Genomic DNA, 19,287 nt, shown 5'->3' on the forward strand with positions numbered 1-19,287 from the left:
TTACATTTGAAAAAACATACCTTATCTTGCAGACTCGTATCCCACGTTGCTGTAACTGAAAGCCCTCCTCACGTCCTCTGCCAGGTAACGTTAGTGGACGCGATCAAATGACTGCTGTAAGCGGGGGTGGATTTGTGTATGAAATGTTAGTCTACGTGTAATTAGTGGCAGTTAAATAAATCATCGGTGGATATAAAATAAAACTGCAAACTTATTTAAATGGTAAATCGTTTTTTTTTTTGCCATTCTTTAATGTGCGTTATTTTGTATGTCAAATTGACAAAGTAAACGGCCACCCCTTCTTGGTTTGGTATGCCCCAACCGATGCGCTTGCTGCTGGTGCCCGCCAGAAAGTAACTTTCCGGTCAAGTTTTATGTAAGTGGTAACTTACGTTTTGCGGTTCGGACTGATTACTTTTTCACTTTTAGTTTGATTGCGTTGTGTAAGCAACACTTGATTTCACCATCGGTGGAGATTTTCATCGCACTAAAAGGTTTACTGTCAACTTCCACCTGTGTTACTTTTTTTTTTTTTTAAACCATGGCCTGTTGGAGGTGTGTGATTTGCTTTGTTTTTGTTGCTTTGACATTGAAATCTCTCTTGAGCCATATTAACACAACACATAGTTGCAATCCAGACTTCCGTGTGTTAACCTTTCCTGTTTTTGTCTCCTGACCGTGGTCGGGGAACGCAGGGGAGATATTCTCCAGGGCCGGAGGTAGTGTTCTTTTCCGGGGTTAACTCCCGAGACTTCTTACTCCACAGTTGTTATGTGGTGGCACACAAAATGACAGGCCGTTTGTTTGTTGAAGAGAATCCAAGTTTATTATCTGATTGCACGGTTACATCCAACTCTCTCTCCCTCTCTGCTCCGGTCGCCGTCTTCACCATTCATTCAGCGGCACACACGTAAAATGTAAACAATAACACACCCGTCTTCCGCTTCGCGTGCTCGCTCAGTATGCGCGGCCGCGCGCACATACTCACATTCACACACTGAGCTGCCTGGGTTAGTGTTAGACACATCCAACAGCACGTGTTATATGTGGAATTGATGGTTGCACTGGAGAATACAGAGTCTTCAACTCATTTTACTACCATATCAAACGCACGCATCCTCTGTATCTGGCAAGTGGGCGCCCTCCCACTGGATGGATGACAGCCGCTACGCCCGAGCCATCTAGGGTTGGAGGTCAACATTTTGATATTCCAATTTTTTCTGACTGTGCCACGCAAACACGGGGGATACAACGGACCAGCAGTGAAGTCAACACACCTGTCACCCCAAATGAAGAGTCGCAGCAGGACCTCGAGGGTCTCCCGAATCAACGTCCTGAACATCAGGTAAGATTTAGTGTTGGACAATGTATGTTAATATCAATTTCTGTGACTACTGCTATCTGGTGGCTCTTGTATCTACAAAAGAGACTGGTTGTTTTGGTCTCAATTTTGCACACATTACCATATATCCGCTTTAAAATATGAAGCTTACTGGCCATTATTTAAGGCCCGGCGTCAAAATCCCTTATTCCCTTAAAATAAAGCTGGTATGCAAAGGGTGTTTGATGTACAACTTGAGGCCAGGGAGGAAACACAAGTAAGAAAAATGTATTTGTGTTTATTAATGTTCCTGCCAGATAAGCATTATACATTAAAATCATTTTGATAAAGTGTTGATGTTTTTTTTTAAATATATATAGATACCTATGTTAAGAGTTAATGTTATCTACCAGAGAAAAGGTGTAACAAAACACTTTAATTAACTAGTTGACTAATTGTATATTTCTATGTAATAACTACAGGAGGATGCTGGGGAAAATCTTTCCAAAAGTGCAGCTGTGTCCGGGAAAAATGCCACCTGTCCCAGGTATTGCACTACTAAAACTTAATGTCAATAATATTGCTGTTTTGTTTTAATTGTATGGTAACTTTTCTTCCAATATTTGAACAGGACAAAACTAATCTAATCCAACTAACATTTCTTAAGCTTCCATTATTCTTTGAGTGAAACCTAATACAATTCGACCCTTTGAACAAAAAAATCTCTCAGTTGAATCTTGAAAAGCGTATAGACAAACAGGATGTATTATATTCTTTTCTCTATTTCTTTATTCATTTATGTTTTTATTACTATTGTGTTTCAGAGGAGTGTCAACAGTATCGTCTCGGGAGTCCAGCAGTATCAAACCTCTCTTCTGAATACCTTGAAGGACACTATGAAGAAGATCATCGAAAGACAGTCAGAAAATGTGGAACAGGTCCAACAGGAGACACTGGCTGCATTGAATAATTTTCAGGATCCTTTCGCCATCATGGCCACTACATACATGCAGGACAGCACCATTGAGAAGCTCTTTAAACCAGTTAAACCACAGGAGATAGTGATTTCCCAAAGGATTTGTAGAGTTAAGAAAGGACAATCTAGGGTTATGGCAATCAGAAACAAATGTTTCTACTATATACCCCTAATTAAGAGTCTTGAACAGTTGCTATCTAATTCCAGAATCTTTGATATGATCAACACCACTCCACAGTACTGCAAAGATGAGTTTTCATATGACATTATTGATGGCAGCCTTTTCAAACTCCACTCTCTGTTTTCAGAGAAACCCACTGCTTTGCAGATAATTTTGTACACTGTTATGGGAATTATGTACCTCATGTAATACATGAAGACAAATGTTCAATGCAACCTATGTGATGTGACCTGAGACCATTGACCCTTTGTATTGTTAATGTAACTGTTTGATGCGACTTGTGACCAGTGACCATTTGTATTGTTTTAGGAACTGTTTGATGTGACTTGTGAATAGAGACTTAGGGCAAGGTGATAACAGACCCACAGAGGCAGGGGTCTGCACCTTTTGGCAGGGTGATAGCAGACCCATTGAGACAGATAAATACCTTGCGATTCCTACAAGACAGGGAGTCTTCACTTTGTAACTGGCCTGTGTGTGTTGCTTTGTGAATGCTCCTCTTGTACAAGATTAAACCCTTGTTTGGACACTGAGCTGACTCCGATCTCCTTCCTATGGATCTCAATTCTTTTGTCATACACTGATGAAATAGAAATATGCAATCCCCTAGGGTCACATGCTTCAGTAAACAAATTACTTATGGTTTATTATACCTTAGGAAATATAGATCCCAAGTTTAGGTCAAAGCTTGCTGCAATTAGGCTACTTGCCATAGATAAAGCTAATGATATAGATGAGTGTGGTGTGGACGTTATATTAAAAAGAATTAATGAAAACTTACAGTTGCTGTATAACGGTGTAAAGATCCAAACACAGAGAGGTGAGGTAGTTTTATTTGGTGCTATGGTTTCAATATGTGGTGACACATTAGCACAGCATGAGCTTGCTGGTTTCAAGGAAGGAGTTGGTTTTGCCTACAGCAAGTGTAGGCATTGTGAATGTACTTTTGAAGAAATGCAAAGGAATTTTGATGAACTAAGTTTTACTAAAAGGACATTGGAAAAACACATGCGACAATGCCTTGAAATCGAGAGAGCCAGCACAGACTTTTTGAAATCAGCCCTTAAACCACCTATGGTATAAACAGGAGAAGCAGGTTGGTTGATTTTCCAGCCTTTGACCTCATTCAGCAAATGCCACAGGATATAATGCACATCATTCTTGAGGGTGTTGCACCCATGGAAATTAAGTGTGTTTTAAAATATCTTGTTCTCTCTGGACAGATGGAACTGGACATGTTTAATTCAGCCATGCAGAGTTTTCCTTTTTCACCACTGGACATTCGTGACAAGCCCTGTCCTATCAGTGTCAGTACTTTGGCCTCTAATGATAACAGACTTAAACAGTCCGCTGGGCAAATGCTCATATTGTTGAAGATCATGCCATTTCTGCTGAGCAATATAGAGAACAATGTTTATGTTCAGTTTGTTTTGGACTTGGTTGAGATAGTTTAGTTACTATTTGCCCCTGTTTTATCTGTCCATACTGTATTAAGACTGAAAAAAATGATAATATAATTCCTAAGCAACATTACATGGTACATCTCCCTGGTCAAATTCTTTCTCTGGGACCTTTAGTAAGACACATGTGCATGAGATTTGAGTCAAAGCACTGTTTTTTCAAACAGTGGGCTTCTAAATTGAACTTCAAAAATGTCTGTAAGTCACTAGTAAATCATAATCAGCTTTATGAATGTTGTCAAAATGAAACAGGCGCTGACCAAAAAAAGATTAGAGATTTTTTGGGGATTGATGGCATACAACATGTAGTCTCAGTAAAGTGGCTTATTCTAAATGGTAACAAGTACATCAGTCAAAGGTCTCTAATAATCACCAATGCGAATGAGACGGAACCTGTCTTTGGACTTGTAAAGAAAAGAAGACAGTAGACAGTTCATTGTATTGTTTTGAATGTCAAATTTTTCAGACTCTGGGTTTGAATAGAACTTTTTTGGCATATGAAATTGAGATAATAGATGCTGAAAAGCTTATTGATCATACATCGTATTACCAAGTGAGTTACAATAACAGTGTGTATGTTTTGATAAAGTATAACCTTGAAGATGTCATTACACTTAAAAATGGAAATGAATAATCTCAATGCATGAGGTGTGGAAGGACTGTGTTAAATTTAATCTGGTGATGTGTCTTGTTTAGCTGCAAATAAATGTTTTGATGTTGACACAACAATGGTAGAATTGTGTGATTTAACATATGACTTTGATGCTGGGTAGTCTTGAAACAAGTTTTTATGGATAGAAATAGTCTTAAAGGACACATTCTGGCTTGAATGGTTTCTCTGAAGATTATTTATCTTGATGTGCTGATAAAAAAACTAAATTTAAGATTTTCTAACTTAATAATTATAAAAAGATGAATATTCTTAAAACAATCTTACTAATCTTACACAATTTGCCCTTACATAGTATATTACTCTCAAAACAAGGACATTAAGATTGTTCGATATAAGATTGAAAGTCTTGCTTAGATTGGGAGTTTTTGCAGTGCAGAGAAAATGTCCCAGGCAATGCTGTGGAGTCTAGCAGAGGAGAGTTTAGGGAAAGCAACAAAGTGCACAGACTTGGAAAACCAGTCGATGATGGTTAAAATGTGTCGTTACCTTCAGATGTAGGTAGTCCAGTGACAAAGTCCACAATGACATGGGATCAAGGCTGCGAGGCCACTGGAAGGGGGCGCAGAAGACCAGAGGGAGGTAGGTGACTCGCTTTGCTGCGAGCACAGATGGAGCAGGAGGACACAAAGGCCCATGTGTCGGCGTCTATGGAGGGCCACCAGAAACGCCACCTGTTAATTGTGTGATTAGTGCTGGGATGATAGGTGAGTCTCAACAAATGACCCCACTGGAGAACCTGTGAGCCAAAACTGTCAGTCACAAATGGGTAGTTAGTTGGGCCATTACCTGGGTTGGGTTTGTCCTGTTGGGCGCATCAGACCAAGGTCTCAATGGGCCAGGAAGCAGCCCCCAGGATACAAGGAGGAGGGAGGATGGGTTCTAGGTCCAAGTCCGACTTCTCCTGATCAGTTTGGCCAGAGAGGCATCTGGCTTGATGTTGCAAGAGACCGGACTGTAGGTGAGGGTTAATCAACATACGGAAGACAGACTTAGAGGATGAGGAAACAGTTCGGCTCACTGGTGATCCTCTGTTTACTGATGAGCTCAGGCTTTTGACACTACGAGCCGTTATCTTTTGTTTTTCATTTTAATGTGTGATTTGTTTTTGTTGCTATTTTCTGCTGCTGAAGCTGTTCCCAGACAATTGCTAGTTCTCTTGGTATTGTTGTGAGTGAGAGACTCCTACTGGCAGAAATTCATACTGTGAGATATGTTTTAGGCCCTGCCTCCACTTCCTCTGCACTGATGAGTGGGATGCAAAAATAAACAACACTGCAAATGCATAAAATATAGTGACATTGTGATAATCTTGCACTTAGACAGGGATGAACCTGACTAAAGTCATGAGGACATTTTTAAAAAACAACTTGCTCTTCCTAATGTTGTTCTCCTGCTTCTCCTATGATGTCTCCTCCTCAGTTTATTCCTCCTCTTGTCAGTTACAGGGGCAGTTTCATCTAAATGGGATGCACAAACCTGGAGATGTGATTCTAGGTGGGATTTTCAGATCCCATTTCTTTCCTGCTGATCCTGACCTGTCTTTTACCTCAGAGCCACAACAGCCTACCTGCTATGGGTGAGTCTGTGAGGAATATGGAAAAAAGAGAAATGCTGAAAAATGTATGTTTTTTTAAATTATTATTATTGTGTTACTAGTGACCTTATTGAAGCATTGAAGTTTCATTGTGGGTGTTGATGTTTACATCACTATTTACAGTATCTGAAGTCATGAAAGGTATAGCTGTACACAGTTACTGTATAAAGTATTTTAATTAATAAACACTTGCATATTTGTGTTAGTTTTGATGTCATAGGATTCAGAAAAGCTCAGACCATGGCCTTTGCAATTGATGAGATCAATAGAAACTCCAACCTGCTGCCTAATGTGACTGTGGGATACAGTCTGTATGATAACTGCCTTCAAGTGGGGGTTGGATTTCGTGCAGCACTGACCTTAGTCAGTGGTCAAGAAGGGCAAGTTACGTTAGAGGAGAACTGTGTAGGAACTCCTCCAGTCCTAGGGATTGTGGGTGATTCTTCTTCTACACGTACTATTGCAATATCCACAGTCTTAGGTTCGTACAGAGTGCCTCTGGTAAGTTGTCAATTCAGTTGTGATGTAATGTAAATTAAGTAATTAATGGAAAATTAATGTCATAAAAGTGTGGTCATTGAAGAATAAAAAATGCGCCAACACTTTTCTTTTTGAGTACATGCTCTGTTGTTTTGCAGGTGAGTTATTTTGCTACATGTTCCTGCCTGAGTGATCGACAAAGGTTTCCATCTTTCTTTAGGACAATCCCGAGTGATGCTTTTCAGGTGAAAATAAATTTGCTAAATCAAAAGGCATGAAACAAATCATGTGCAACAACATTCCATATATACTGCAGTAAAAAATAATCACTATTTGTCATTTGAGAAATGTTGATAGTAGTCAAATAAAAAAAACAATCCACAGAGGTGTTAAGTCTTTAGTGTGACCTACCCTTATACTTGAACAATATCATGACCCAGAGTCTCTTAAACCTGGTGAACGAAGTGAACCATCGTTAATGTTACTGTTATAAATAAAATAAAAATAAATGATTCCAGCCTGTGCACTAATCACTCTGTTCTGTGTCCACATAGGTGAATGCTATGATTCAGATTTTAAAACATTTTGGTTGGACTTGGGCAGGTCTGCTCATCAGTGATAATGATTATGGATTCCACGCTGCCCGATCATTTCACTCTGATCTGGGTACAGCTGCTGGAGGTTGTCTGGCTTACACTGAGATTTTGCCCCGTGTTTACGACCCTGCTGAACTAAAGAGAATAGTGGATGTGATGAGAAAATCTACAGCTCGAGTGGTAATTGCGTTTGCAAGTCAGAGTCGCATGCTCAACCTTATGAAAGAGGTAGGTGTTAAAATTATACATCCTTTGTAGAACTGAATATTATTTTTACAAAACCAATAAAGATTCTGACTTGTTAAAGGTTCTACCAGGTGTTTTGTAGAGTTGGAATGTTTATGCATCACTCTGCTTGTGTTATTGAAATCTTTGTTTCTCTTCTGGTATCTCTGCCTGGATTGAGTAGTTTGACTGCATTGTTTTACAAGAGTACCTGACGGGACAAGATATGGCGGACCCCTGCACCTTTGTCCAATTTAGTCTTCATGACCCAAGCTCACATAAGCAATAGTCATTTACTACTTTTGTGCATTTAGAGTAGATTAACGGTCTATGTCTTATACACAGACCAACTTCTGGCACAGAGGTGTGGAGGTACAGATTTCCGCAATTTTGTCTACAATGAGGGTTTCTGTTTTTGTGTGTTGTATGGAAACTGTCCATCCATCCATCCTCTACCACTTTATCCTCCACATGAGAGGAGGGAGTGGAAGTGCTAGTGCCAATCGCAGCTGTGTTTTTTTTAATGCAATGTACAGGTGGTGAGGCAGAATGTGACGGGCCTGCAGTGGATTGCCAGTGAAGGCTGGACATCAAGCACTTCACTTCAGACTCCTCACCTCATGTCATACCTGGGTGGAACACTGGGCTTCGCAATTCGTCGAGGAGAAATGCCACAACTCAGGGACTTCCTGTTACAAATACGTCCTGACCTACATCACAACAACACTGATGGAAATAGCCTGGTGAGAATTAAATGTTTCAATCTGATGTGGCGCTGGCAACATGAACTAGTGTCATTACTTAAAAAAATGTTCAACTTTCTTTTCAGGTGAATCAGTTTTGGGAACACACATTTCAGTGTAGATTTGCACCACCTCCTGCAGGTTGGGTGGAAGCTGGAGGAGAGTTTTGCACTGGACAGGAAGTTATAGAGAATGTGGAGACTGATTTCCTGGATGTTTCAAACCTCAGACCAGAGTATAATGTGTATAAGGCTGTGTACGCTCTGGCGTATGCTCTTGATGACATGCTGCAGTGTGAGCCAGGGAGAGGACCTTTCAGCAACAACACCTGTGCACATTTACAAAGACTGGAGCCATGGCAGGTGAGATATCAGTTTACACTCAACTCTTCATTTCTTTTTTACATTACATTAAATGTCATTTAGCAGATGCTTTTATCCAAAGCGACTTACAGTTCAATTGAAGTGTTAATAACTGAATAATATCCTTACCTTCGATGTATGTGTTTTACCTAGCTGATGAATTTGTTGTTGAATTTGACAATGATCAGTATTTTATAAAAAGTACTCTTACTTATTTGTATTACAGTTGTTAGAACCATTAAGTATGCAGTGATATATTGATGTGAAGTGATAATATTGTCAGTTGACATGGTTCTTTGGAATCTGAGGGTCTTGTCAACAAATGCATCTTTACTGCTATTAATGGGGAGGGTCAAACATGTATCGTGTTGATGACACAAATGACGTATTTCCACCGGCTCTACTTGCCTCGCCTCAGCACGACACGGCACGATTAGGTTGCATCTCCACTACAAAAAAGTACCTACTTAACGTGGGCGGAGTCATCACTGCACGGCTGAGTGAAACTGTGGTGACTTCGTTTTATACGCGACACGCACACATGAGTGACTAGTGACTTTACAACAGACTTCTGTAGTTGTTGGAGATTAACCCACGTTTTTAGGATTGTTTAGTAGTTTTAAGTGATCTACAGTTCGGCACTGTTCGGCTTGATTTGTGTGTGGGACGTCTCTTTCTGTTACGGGACTCTGGCCAGTCAGTGGCTGGCAGTCTGACCAATCATCGCATAGTACCTACTTAGCACACTTGGAACCTCGCCGGAGCAGGTACTAAGAATAGTACCTGGTACCAGGTACTATGCTAGTGGAAACGCTACTTAAACCGTGCCGTGGAATGGCGAGGCGAGGCGAGTAGAGCCGGTGGAAATGCACATTATAATAATGCTGACTTAAAACCATGGACATTTTTTCCCGTTTTTTCTTCTTTGTCTAATTCTATTATCCTAAGCTTCTCCATTACTTGGAAAAAGTCAATTTCACAACAACATTTGGTGATCGAGTGTCGTTTGATGAAAATGGTGATGCCTTACCAATATATGACATCATGAACTGGGTGTGGCTCCCTGATGGAATAACTAAAGTTCAGAGAGTAGGTGAGGTCAAGAGGTCAGCCTTCAAAGGTGAAGAACTCACACTGGATGAAGACAAAATCTTCTGGAACTTTGAATCCAAACAGGTAACTTATTAACTTTAAGACTACCATCTCTTTGCCTTAATCAGATAAATCTAACAGATACTGATTTTTCTCCACACAGCCTCCTCGGTCAGTGTGCAGTGAGAGTTGTCCTCCAGGTACCCGCATGGCCAGAAAGAAGGGGGAACCTGAGTGTTGTTTTGACTGTATCCCTTGTTCTGAGGGAAAGATCAGCAATACAACTGGTGAGTGTAAAGTTTTAAACACCACAGTTCACAGATGTTGTATAAACATGTTTCTCATCACTTTCCCTCTTTTCTCAGACTCCATGGAGTGCACCAGTTGTCCAGAAGATTTTTGGTCCAGCCCCCAGCGTGACCACTGTGTTCCTAAGAAAACAGAGTTCCTCTCCTACCATGAGCCTCTGGGTATCTGTTTGACAACCACCTCACTGTTGGGCACATGTATCTGTGGTGTTGTTCTGGGCATCTTCATCCATCATCACAGCACACCTATAGTTCGTGCCAACAATTCAGAACTCAGTTTTCTTCTCTTGGTGTCGCTCAAATTGTGTTTCTTGTGTTCATTGCTCTTCATTGGACGACCCAGAAGGTGGACTTGCCAACTAAGACATGCAGCATTTGGAATCAGCTTTGTGCTTTGTGTCTCATGTATCCTAATGAAAACCATGGTGGTTTTGGCTGTGTTCAGGGCTTCCAAACCAGGAGGTGAGTCCAGTCTCAAGTGGTTTGGTGCTGTGCAGCAGAGAGGGACAGTTCTGGTTCTGACTTCTGTTCAAGCAGCAATCTGCACTGCCTGGCTTGTCTCCGCTTCACCAGTGCCTCATAAAAACACCCAGTATCACAGAGACAAGATAGTTTATGAGTGTGCAGTTGGGTCCACAGTTGGTTTTGCAGTTTTGCTTGGTTATATTGGTTTACTGGCTGTCCTCAGTTGTTTGTTAGCTTTTCTAGCAAGGAATCTTCCAGACAGTTTCAATGAGGCCAAACTCATCACTTTCAGCATGTTGATCTTCTGTGCAGTGTGGGTGGCCTTTGTCCCTGCTTACATCAGCTCACCGGGCAAATATGCAGATGCAGTGGAGGTTTTTGCCATCCTGGCCTCAAGTTTTGGCCTCTTGGTGGCGCTGTTTGGACCCAAATGTTACATAATCCTGTTGAGACCAGAGAGAAACACAAAGAAAGCCATCATGGGGCGAGATGCTGAGTCATGAAAACAGCACATTATACAATTATCTTTTAATAATCCAATAATCCAAATACATTGTATTGTGTTTGTGAATGTTATGTGATTAAGGAAGTAGTTTGATGGTTAAATCATGATATACATTGCAACAAAGTCATCACAGTGCATTTAATCCAGGTTATAACAATTTGACTGGTAGACATTTCAGGCCACACTTGACATTTAATTAGGTTCATGACAAAAATCCTAAACAATTTTTTAGGGGATTTTTTTGCCAATTCTTTTCAAAATTTTTTGAGGGGAACTATTGTGTTTGCTTTGAATCCTGAGGTATGAAACAGGTTTTTGTATCACTCCCTTAATAAAGTAATTTTCATCATTCGTTTCCTGTTTATCTTTTGCAGTGGGGATATAGAGAAAGACCTATATGCTGATGTCAATAAAACATTGTAATTGCATATATCTAATGTAAATGGGAGAAATATGGAAAATAATACTCAAATATTTGGTTAGATACATGGTTATACAATAATTTTACCCTCATAAACTACATTAGTTATCTCACCTGCAGGCTACATCAAAAGATAGGCTATTTATCTATAATATCAATCCTGCTTTCCTCTAATCTGTAGAAAAAACAAAATTCATTCAAACACACTTGCAAAGACCACACCACAATAATGACTGGTTACTTTCTTGTCTGCCATAAAGCATGTAGAAAATGTGCTATCACATTTGATATTTTGCACAACACTGAATATACAGCTATAATCATCCATCGATTTTCTACCGCTTTATCCTCCTCGCAGGGGTGAGGGTGTCAATCTCAGCTGACATAGGGCAATAGCCGGGGTCTCACTCTGGAAGGTTCTCCATCGCAGGGCCACATTTAGAGACAAACAACCATTGAACCATTCACTCTCACATTCACACCTACGGTCAATTTAGAGTGAATCTATAATAACAACAATAATTAAAGCTGCAAGCAGCGTTGTACGGGACCTCGCAGCCGCCACCCTCTACCGGCATGTCATGTATAACGTGGGCTCTGGCCGGGTTACTTATCTCGCATGTGAAGTTTAGTGCAGATTGGTCGACGTATGGCAATGTTACGGGTCACTTCCTGTCTGGGAAAACCTACTTCCTGTGTGCAGGTCATGGTTTGCAAACATGTTCAGGGCGGGCCCTTGGTCTCACATATCAAGTTTTGGGCCGATTGGTCAATGTTTGGCGGAGTTAAAGGGCACTTCCTGTTTCGGGCGACCTACTTTCTGTGTGCAGGTGATGTCTTGCAGATGTGTTCAGGGTGGGCCCTTGGTCTCACATATCAAGTTTTGGGCTGATTGGTCAATTTTTTGGTGAAGTTACAGGGCACTTCCTGTTTAGTGGCGAAACGCGCAATTCAAAATAGCCGACATCGCGTTGGGGTCAAGTTCGCATTTGTAGACGTGTTCAGGGGCGGTGTCTCGTGTCACATATAAAGTTTCGTGCCGATCGGCGAATGTGTGGCGAAGTTATAGCACACGTGTTGTATCGTGGCGAGCCGCCGAAATTCACCAAAATTCCGATGGCTGCCGTGGCCACGCCCTTTTGAATCTGCAAAAGTTTCCAATAACTTTTGATCTTGGATGTGTCTAGAATAATTTGACGCGCTTTCCGTGTTGCTACGATGACCGCCCTCAGACAAGTTCGTTTAGTTACGAAACTTGTAAAACGCCATGGTGGACGCCAAGTCCAAGATGGCCGACTTCCTGTTGACTCGAGGTCATGGTGTCAAATGGATTTTTTGTTCCGCTTGCGCCGAACCATCACCCCACCAAATTTCGGGAAATTCAGTGCAACTAAATGTTGATTGGTCAATGTACGGGCAAATGGCCTGGCACTTCCTGTTTTGGGCGACCTACTTCCTGTGTGCAGGTCATACTTTGCAGACGTGTTCAGGGCGGGCCCTTGGCCGCACGTATCAAGTTTTGGGCCGATTGGTCAATGTTTGGTGAAGTTAAAGGGCACTTCCTTTTTCAGAGGATCTACTTCCTGTGTGCAGGTGATGTCTTGCATATGTGTTCAGGGCGGGCACATGGTCTCACATATCAAGTTTTGGGCCAATCTGTACATTTTTGGGCGAGTTACAGGGCACTTCCTGTTTAGCGGTAAAACGCGTAATTCAAAATGGCCGACATCGCGTTGGGGTCAAGTTCGAATTCGTAGACGTGTTCAGGGGCGGGGTCTCGTGTCACGTATGAAGTTTAGTGCGGATAGGCCAAAGTATGGCAAAGTTATAGCGCACTTCCTGTTTCATGGCGAGCAGCCGAAATTTGCCAAAATTCCGATGGCTGCCGTGGCCACGCCCTTTTGAATCTGCGAAAGTTTCCAATAACTTTAGATCTTGGATGGGTCTGGAACAATTTGACGCATTTTTCGCGTTGCTACGATGAACGCCCTCAGACAAGTTTGTTCAGTTACGAAACTTGTAAAACACCAAGATGGACGCCAAATCCAAGATGGCCGACTTCCTGTTGAGTCGGGGTCATGGTGTCAAAAGGATTTTTTGTTCGGCTTGCGCCGAACAATCGCCTGCTCCATAGGCACGTGACCTGTGGGGGCGCTACTGAGCCGTTTTGCATTGGTTTTTCGCAATTCCATTATTTTATCGAATTTTTCGGCAGTTCTGGTGTGCGTGCCAATTTTCGTCTGTTTTCACGGTGGTTCAGGGGGTCAAATTTGAGATCCCGTGGCATGAAAGAAAATAATAATAATTCCTAGAATAACAATATAATTCCTAGAATAACAATATGTCTACGCGCACTGTGTGCGTGCCCGGTCCTCGGTCCTTGCACACTACTGTGTGAGTGCTCGGTCCTAGGTCCTTGCACACTGCTGTGTGAGTGCTCGGTCCATGTTGCTAGAATTACAATAGGTCCTCGCACACTGTGTGAGTGCTCGGTCCCTAATAATTCCTTCAATTACAATATGTCCTTGCACACTGTGTTAGTGCTCGGTCCTAGGTCCTTGCACACTGCTGTGTGAGTGCTCGGTCCATGTTGCTACAATTACAATAGGTCCTTGCACACTGTGTGAGTGCTCGGTCCCTAATAATAGTTAAAGCATGAGCATGAGAAAGGAAATTGTATTACTCATGGATCATGAATGCTGTAGACTGAGCACAGCCTTTGACACAATCTCACTGATAGATTTGCCTCAATTTGTAGATCAGAAAGACTGGTTTATCTCCTACAGTTGTGTGCAAAGGTGTTTGCCCCTTCCTGATTTCTTATTTTTTAGCATGTTAAATGTTTCAGATTATCAAACAAATTTAAATATTAGACAAAGACAACCCAAGTTAACACAAAATGCAGTTTTTAAAGGGATAGTCCACCCATTTGCACGTGGCTTTGTATTGCTAGAATAGCAGTAGTATTTTCCTTACAAATTTGCTTCCCTCCCTCAGTTTTCTACTGTGTTTTTTTTCCCTTTCCAATTTTGCCCTCTGCTGAGTCAAATGACACGAAACGCGTCATTTGACTCAGCGGAGGGCAAACATCATTCAAGGTTTGAAACTACAATGCCAGTTCTGCACTGTTTTGACTCACCCATAGGGGACGAGACTTCATTCCCAGAATGTAAACACGGTGTCCTCCATCTTTGTTTACAGTTATGCTAACGACAATGACCAATGTAGTTTTCAAACTAATATGGCTGCAAGGGAAAATAACTACATTTCTGTAAAAACAAGAAGCCAGCTGATGGCAGCAGCCGGTGCCGATGCCCCCGTCATGGTGCGCACTGGTCGCAGGTGGGGATGAGCAGGGGCACCTGCTAAATAAACGGACGTCTGAGTACAAAGTGAGTGTTTTGTTTTGTATTTTTAGGGTTCGAGCAACAAGGTTGCAAGAACCCTATTGAAACCGTAAGGATTATTAGGGCTCGAGCAACAAGGTTGCAAGAACCCTATTGAAACTGAAAGAGTTATTAGGGTTCGAGCAACAAGGTTGTGCAAGAACCCTATTGAAACTGCAAAAGTTATTAGGGTTTGTGCAACAAGGTTGCAAGAACCCTATTGAAACCGCAAGGATTATTAGGGTTCGAGCAACAAGGTTGCAAGAACCCTATTGAAATCGTAGGGATTGTTCTTCTTCTTCTTCTTCTTCACTAAAGTAAATCGCGTTTTTGAGGCCCAGAACATGCCCCAAAACTCACCAATTTTTTGCAACCACATCAGACCTGGTGTAAATTACGTATATAAGTGTTTCGGGGAATGTGTGTCAAAAAATGAAAGTGGGCAGAGCTAAAAACTGACTGATTAGGTCATCTGCTGTCGGGTTTAACGTACATGAACGAAAGTACAGACGTTCATTAGGTGGGGACGGTCAAAAAAGTCTATGACGACTTCCCTGTGAATCCTACAGGAAGGCCGCCATCTTGGATTGGCCATTTTGCACCAATGGTATTTGAACAAACTTGTCCTAGAGCTTTCATGGGATCACCTTCAAACTTGGTGAGGTCACTGTGGACCAGTTGAGGATGTAAAGGTATCAAAAACTTTTCAATAAGTATCATGGCGTACAAGAAAGGGGGCGGCAAAGTTGGTGAAAATTCCGAATTTCTCGCAACACACAACAAAGCTTTTATAACTTTGCAAAGGAAGGTCTGATCTTCACCAAAATTGTGGTGATCGATGATGGGCCCTTGCTGAAGATGCCTATGCAAAAACTTTGCAAGTTTGTAAACAGGCAGAAAACAAAAAATAAGTTACTTTACGCTTTCGGGAACAACTTTTACAGAGATTATCATATCCAACTCAAAATTGGTGTACACTCTAAACAAATGGTAGATGATGCGTGCTTAACATGATGGCGTATCGTTATATGATGTTGCCATGGTAATGATGCAAAGTCGGACTTTTGCGACAAAAAAACAAACTGCTACAACTTTGCGAATCCTGGTCCCATCTGAATTAAACTTACTAGGATTGATGATAGTCCGGCCCTGAAGTCGCCTATATGAAAATGTTCACTTTCAAAAACAGCGCCCCCTGGTGATGGCACACAATATGACGTCTGGTATTTGAATGAACTTGTCCTAGAGCTTTTGTGCGATCACCTTCAAACTTAGTGAGGTCACTGTGGACAAGTTGAGGAGCCTAAATCATCAAAGTTGTTCTAAAATGTTGCATGGTATACGAGATGGGGGCGCCAAAGTTGGTGATAATTAAAATTTTTCACAACAGACAGTGAAACTCCTATAACATCACGATGGAAGGTCTGATCCCAACCAAACTTCCTATGATTGATGATAGGTAGTTGCTGAAGACGACTATGTTGCTGAAAACGGTACATTTCGAAAACAGCGCCTCCAGGTGGTGGTAGAAAATACTAAAAAAACAAACTGTCACAACTTCTCTAATCCTGGTCCAATCTGAACCAAACCTGCTAGGACTGATGACAGTCCGGCCCTGAAGACATCCACATGAAAATATTAAATTTCAAAAACAGAGCCCCCTGGTAACAGGAGACAGAATTACACTTACAGTTTGTGATACTGCTCAAACAGGGATTGTTGTATCCACTTGAAAGTTGATATGTGGTACCTCAGACCCGTCCTGAACATGTCTGTAAAAGATGACCTTCCCCACAGGAAGTAGAATGCCCGAAACAGGAAGTAAAGTCTAACATTGTCCGATCTGCACAAAACTTGATATATGAGTCAAGTGGCCTGCCCTGAACACGTTTATGGACACGCCTTCCACCCAACAGGAAGTCGGCTATTTTAAAGAGGAAGTGCCCTTTAACTGGGCTGTACATTGTCCGATCCGCACAAAACTTGATTTGTGAGTAAAGGGACCTTCCCTGAACACGTTTACGGACACGCCTTTCACCCAACAGGAAGTCGGCCATTTCAAACAGGAAACGCCCTCTAACTTTGCACAGGGACGCCGCTGAAAAAGCTAGGACTGAAAATAACTAGTACCGCATGAGGTGAATGAACGGGAGATGAGCTAGAGGACTCGTGTGGCGACGTGGACACACAGAGCCTCGCGAGCCCTCAAGCTCGAACCTGTTCAGAACCGCTTGCGGTACTACTTATTATTATTGTAGTAGTATCAATAAAAATTTAAATTCATATTGGTTGTGGTTTCTTTTCTTGCCATTAGAGTATTATTAGATGAAAAGTGATTGATTTAGGAGGAAACGGTTGATAAACACTTCAGAAAGAGAGCGACTTTGTTTACTGATGACAACTGCATCATTTTTATTGTGTAAATCTAACTTGTGTAGTATAATAAGTAATATAACAACAAAATCAGTAACTATTCAGCCTCCTTCCAAGAGTCTTTACTGTTGAACTGTGGTGTACACATGAATGCAGGGTAATAAAACAAAATAAAGCTCTATTATTCACAAAGGAAAATGTTTTAATATAAAGTAAACAAGAAGACAAATCAAAAAGAATGTCTAACACAATATGCAAACCAAAAAGAAATTATGAAACATGTGCAGTGGCAAAAGAATCTGATGTATATCACTGGCAGCACTCAGTTTATTCAAATAAAAACATTCACATCTTATGCAACTTACCAAATCCAAAAATCAGCAGCCTCTCCCCAGCCATTGACAACTCCTCAGTTTACCCCTTCTCCCAGGTTAAAAGCTGTCATTTCAATATCATATCAATTATGCCACTTGTTCAGCATACTTCCATCTCTGTCCATCCCTAACACCAAACAGTACTGCTGTTCTAGTTCACAATGTGTTCACATTTTTCCTCAACTATTGCAACCCCCTTCTGTTTAGTTTATCTGATTAGTCCATCAATGAACTGCAACCTGTCCAAAACTCTGCCATCCACATCAGATTCAGAAACTGTTATTGGTCTCAGAGAGGCAAGTCGTCTGAAGCTTCCCACACACAGTATGTTCTGACATACTCATTCATAACAGCACATCAAGGCATTTGCTGTCAGACAAAAGGGACATAGATGAAATGACAGTAAAATTGACCCCGATCATAGTTGAGTTGTCTGATAGCTGGGGTAACAAAATATTTAGAGTATCTATCTGTTCTGCTCAAGGGCAAAATAAACTGGCAACCTGAGAGTAGAAACTTGAACTCAGATGCCAAGAATGTGATCTGATTTTTAATAATGTTTTTGGACCTTTTACTTTATAACCACCTGACCTGACCCCAACGTAAGCACAGGTCTCTATGCCTGACCCCAGAGCCTGTGTCTGTAATGGTGCTCCGTGTGAGGCTCTCAAGTATACCAACTTTGTCACAACTGTACATGTACAAAACACCAGATTGATCTTTGACACATCCCTTTATCAGGTGGTTAAACAAAACCAACACAATAACTGGCATGGACGACTTTCCCCCGTGCACAGCCCAGCCACCGAGAGCTGCAACTGTCTATTTATTCAGACCAGGTCGAGCTTTCCCTGTGCCTAGCCCAGTTCACAGGAACTGTGGCATCTTGTAAGTCATGGGACGATTTTCCCCGTGCATAGTCCCAGCCTACAAAGATAGCTGACACCATTTATAGGCCCCTGGTCAACTCTCCCTATCCTGGACCTACTTGGACAACTGGTGCCACAGAAGTGATAAGCTTCTTCTACAATTAGCCGAAGAGCAACAGAACCCAGTCCAGGGTGACAAACCTTTCTGTACAGCCCAACTAGACGGTGTTGCATGCTGAGTTTGCCAAGCTAGCCAGCCGGAACCAAAAGAGCAAGGTAAGTATGCCAAGCAGCAGGAAGCTGGAGTTGCTACAACTGAAGTGGAGGACTGGATCCATCAGTTTAGGCTTCTTTGCCAGACATGTGTGGTAAGCCCAACATCTGCCAAAGAAGCCTGGACACTGATGTGCACTAGGCCAAACTCCGCCTCACTCAGCCACAAAGCTGGACTTTGTCGGCGTGTTTGCTAAATGCTCACCTTAAGCAAACCTCTGCAGACCGAATATTGTAGTCTCAGCATCATGGGCTACACACAGGACAAGTCATTGATCACAGAGCATTTGTGAAGTGACTTGACAGTTGACCTTGATGCACACCGTTCACATCTGTGTTTCCGACAGATTCTCTGAATCCAGATGTGCCTCAAGGTTGCTCAGACACAACACTCTTACTTAAACTGCTTTTAGACCTCACGACGGTCTAATTCCAGCTCCCATTCCCTATTAGTGGGTGAACAATCCAACGCTTGATGAATTCTGCTTCACAATGATATGTTAAAAACACCATAGAGACTGTGTCTGTCCCTCGACCTACTAAAGTAAAAACTAAAGTAAATAAATAAATAACAAACAGAAGAAATAAAATAAAATAGAGTCAAATAATA

The 19,287-nt window shown here is 41.7% G+C and overlaps 1 protein-coding gene across 1 annotated transcript; it reads left to right on the top strand.

Annotated features, from left to right (window-relative positions):
• Window positions 1-5,990: 5,990 nt before the first annotated feature.
• Window positions 5,991-10,979, top strand: LOC131462844 (extracellular calcium-sensing receptor-like). The gene is made up of 9 exons (XM_058634376.1): window positions 5,991-6,187; window positions 6,412-6,706; window positions 6,844-6,930; window positions 7,240-7,509; window positions 8,043-8,249; window positions 8,336-8,611; window positions 9,560-9,787; window positions 9,867-9,990; window positions 10,069-10,979. Exons 1-9 carry the CDS (start codon window positions 5,991-5,993, stop codon window positions 10,977-10,979), a joined length of 2,595 nt encoding a protein of 864 aa, XP_058490359.1.
• The last annotated feature ends 8,308 nt before the right edge of the window (window positions 10,980-19,287 follow it).

Source organism: Solea solea, chromosome 7, assembly GCF_958295425.1.
Source record: "Solea solea chromosome 7, fSolSol10.1, whole genome shotgun sequence".
In the NCBI taxonomy this organism is placed as follows: domain Eukaryota; kingdom Metazoa; phylum Chordata; class Actinopteri; order Pleuronectiformes; family Soleidae; genus Solea; species Solea solea.

Bases quoted from the DNA above. Each gene is read 5' to 3' on its own strand.
- LOC131462844 (XM_058634376.1), top strand. From the start codon at position 5,991: ATGTTGTTCTCCTGCTTCTCCTATGATGTCTCCTCCTCAGTTTATTCC. The intron at 7,510-8,042 runs GTAGGTGTTAAA...TGCAATGTACAG, and splicing joins TGCTCAACCTTATGAAAGAG to GTGGTGAGGCAGAATGTGAC. The intron at 9,788-9,866 runs GTAACTTATTAA...TTCTCCACACAG, and splicing joins GGAACTTTGAATCCAAACAG to CCTCCTCGGTCAGTGTGCAG.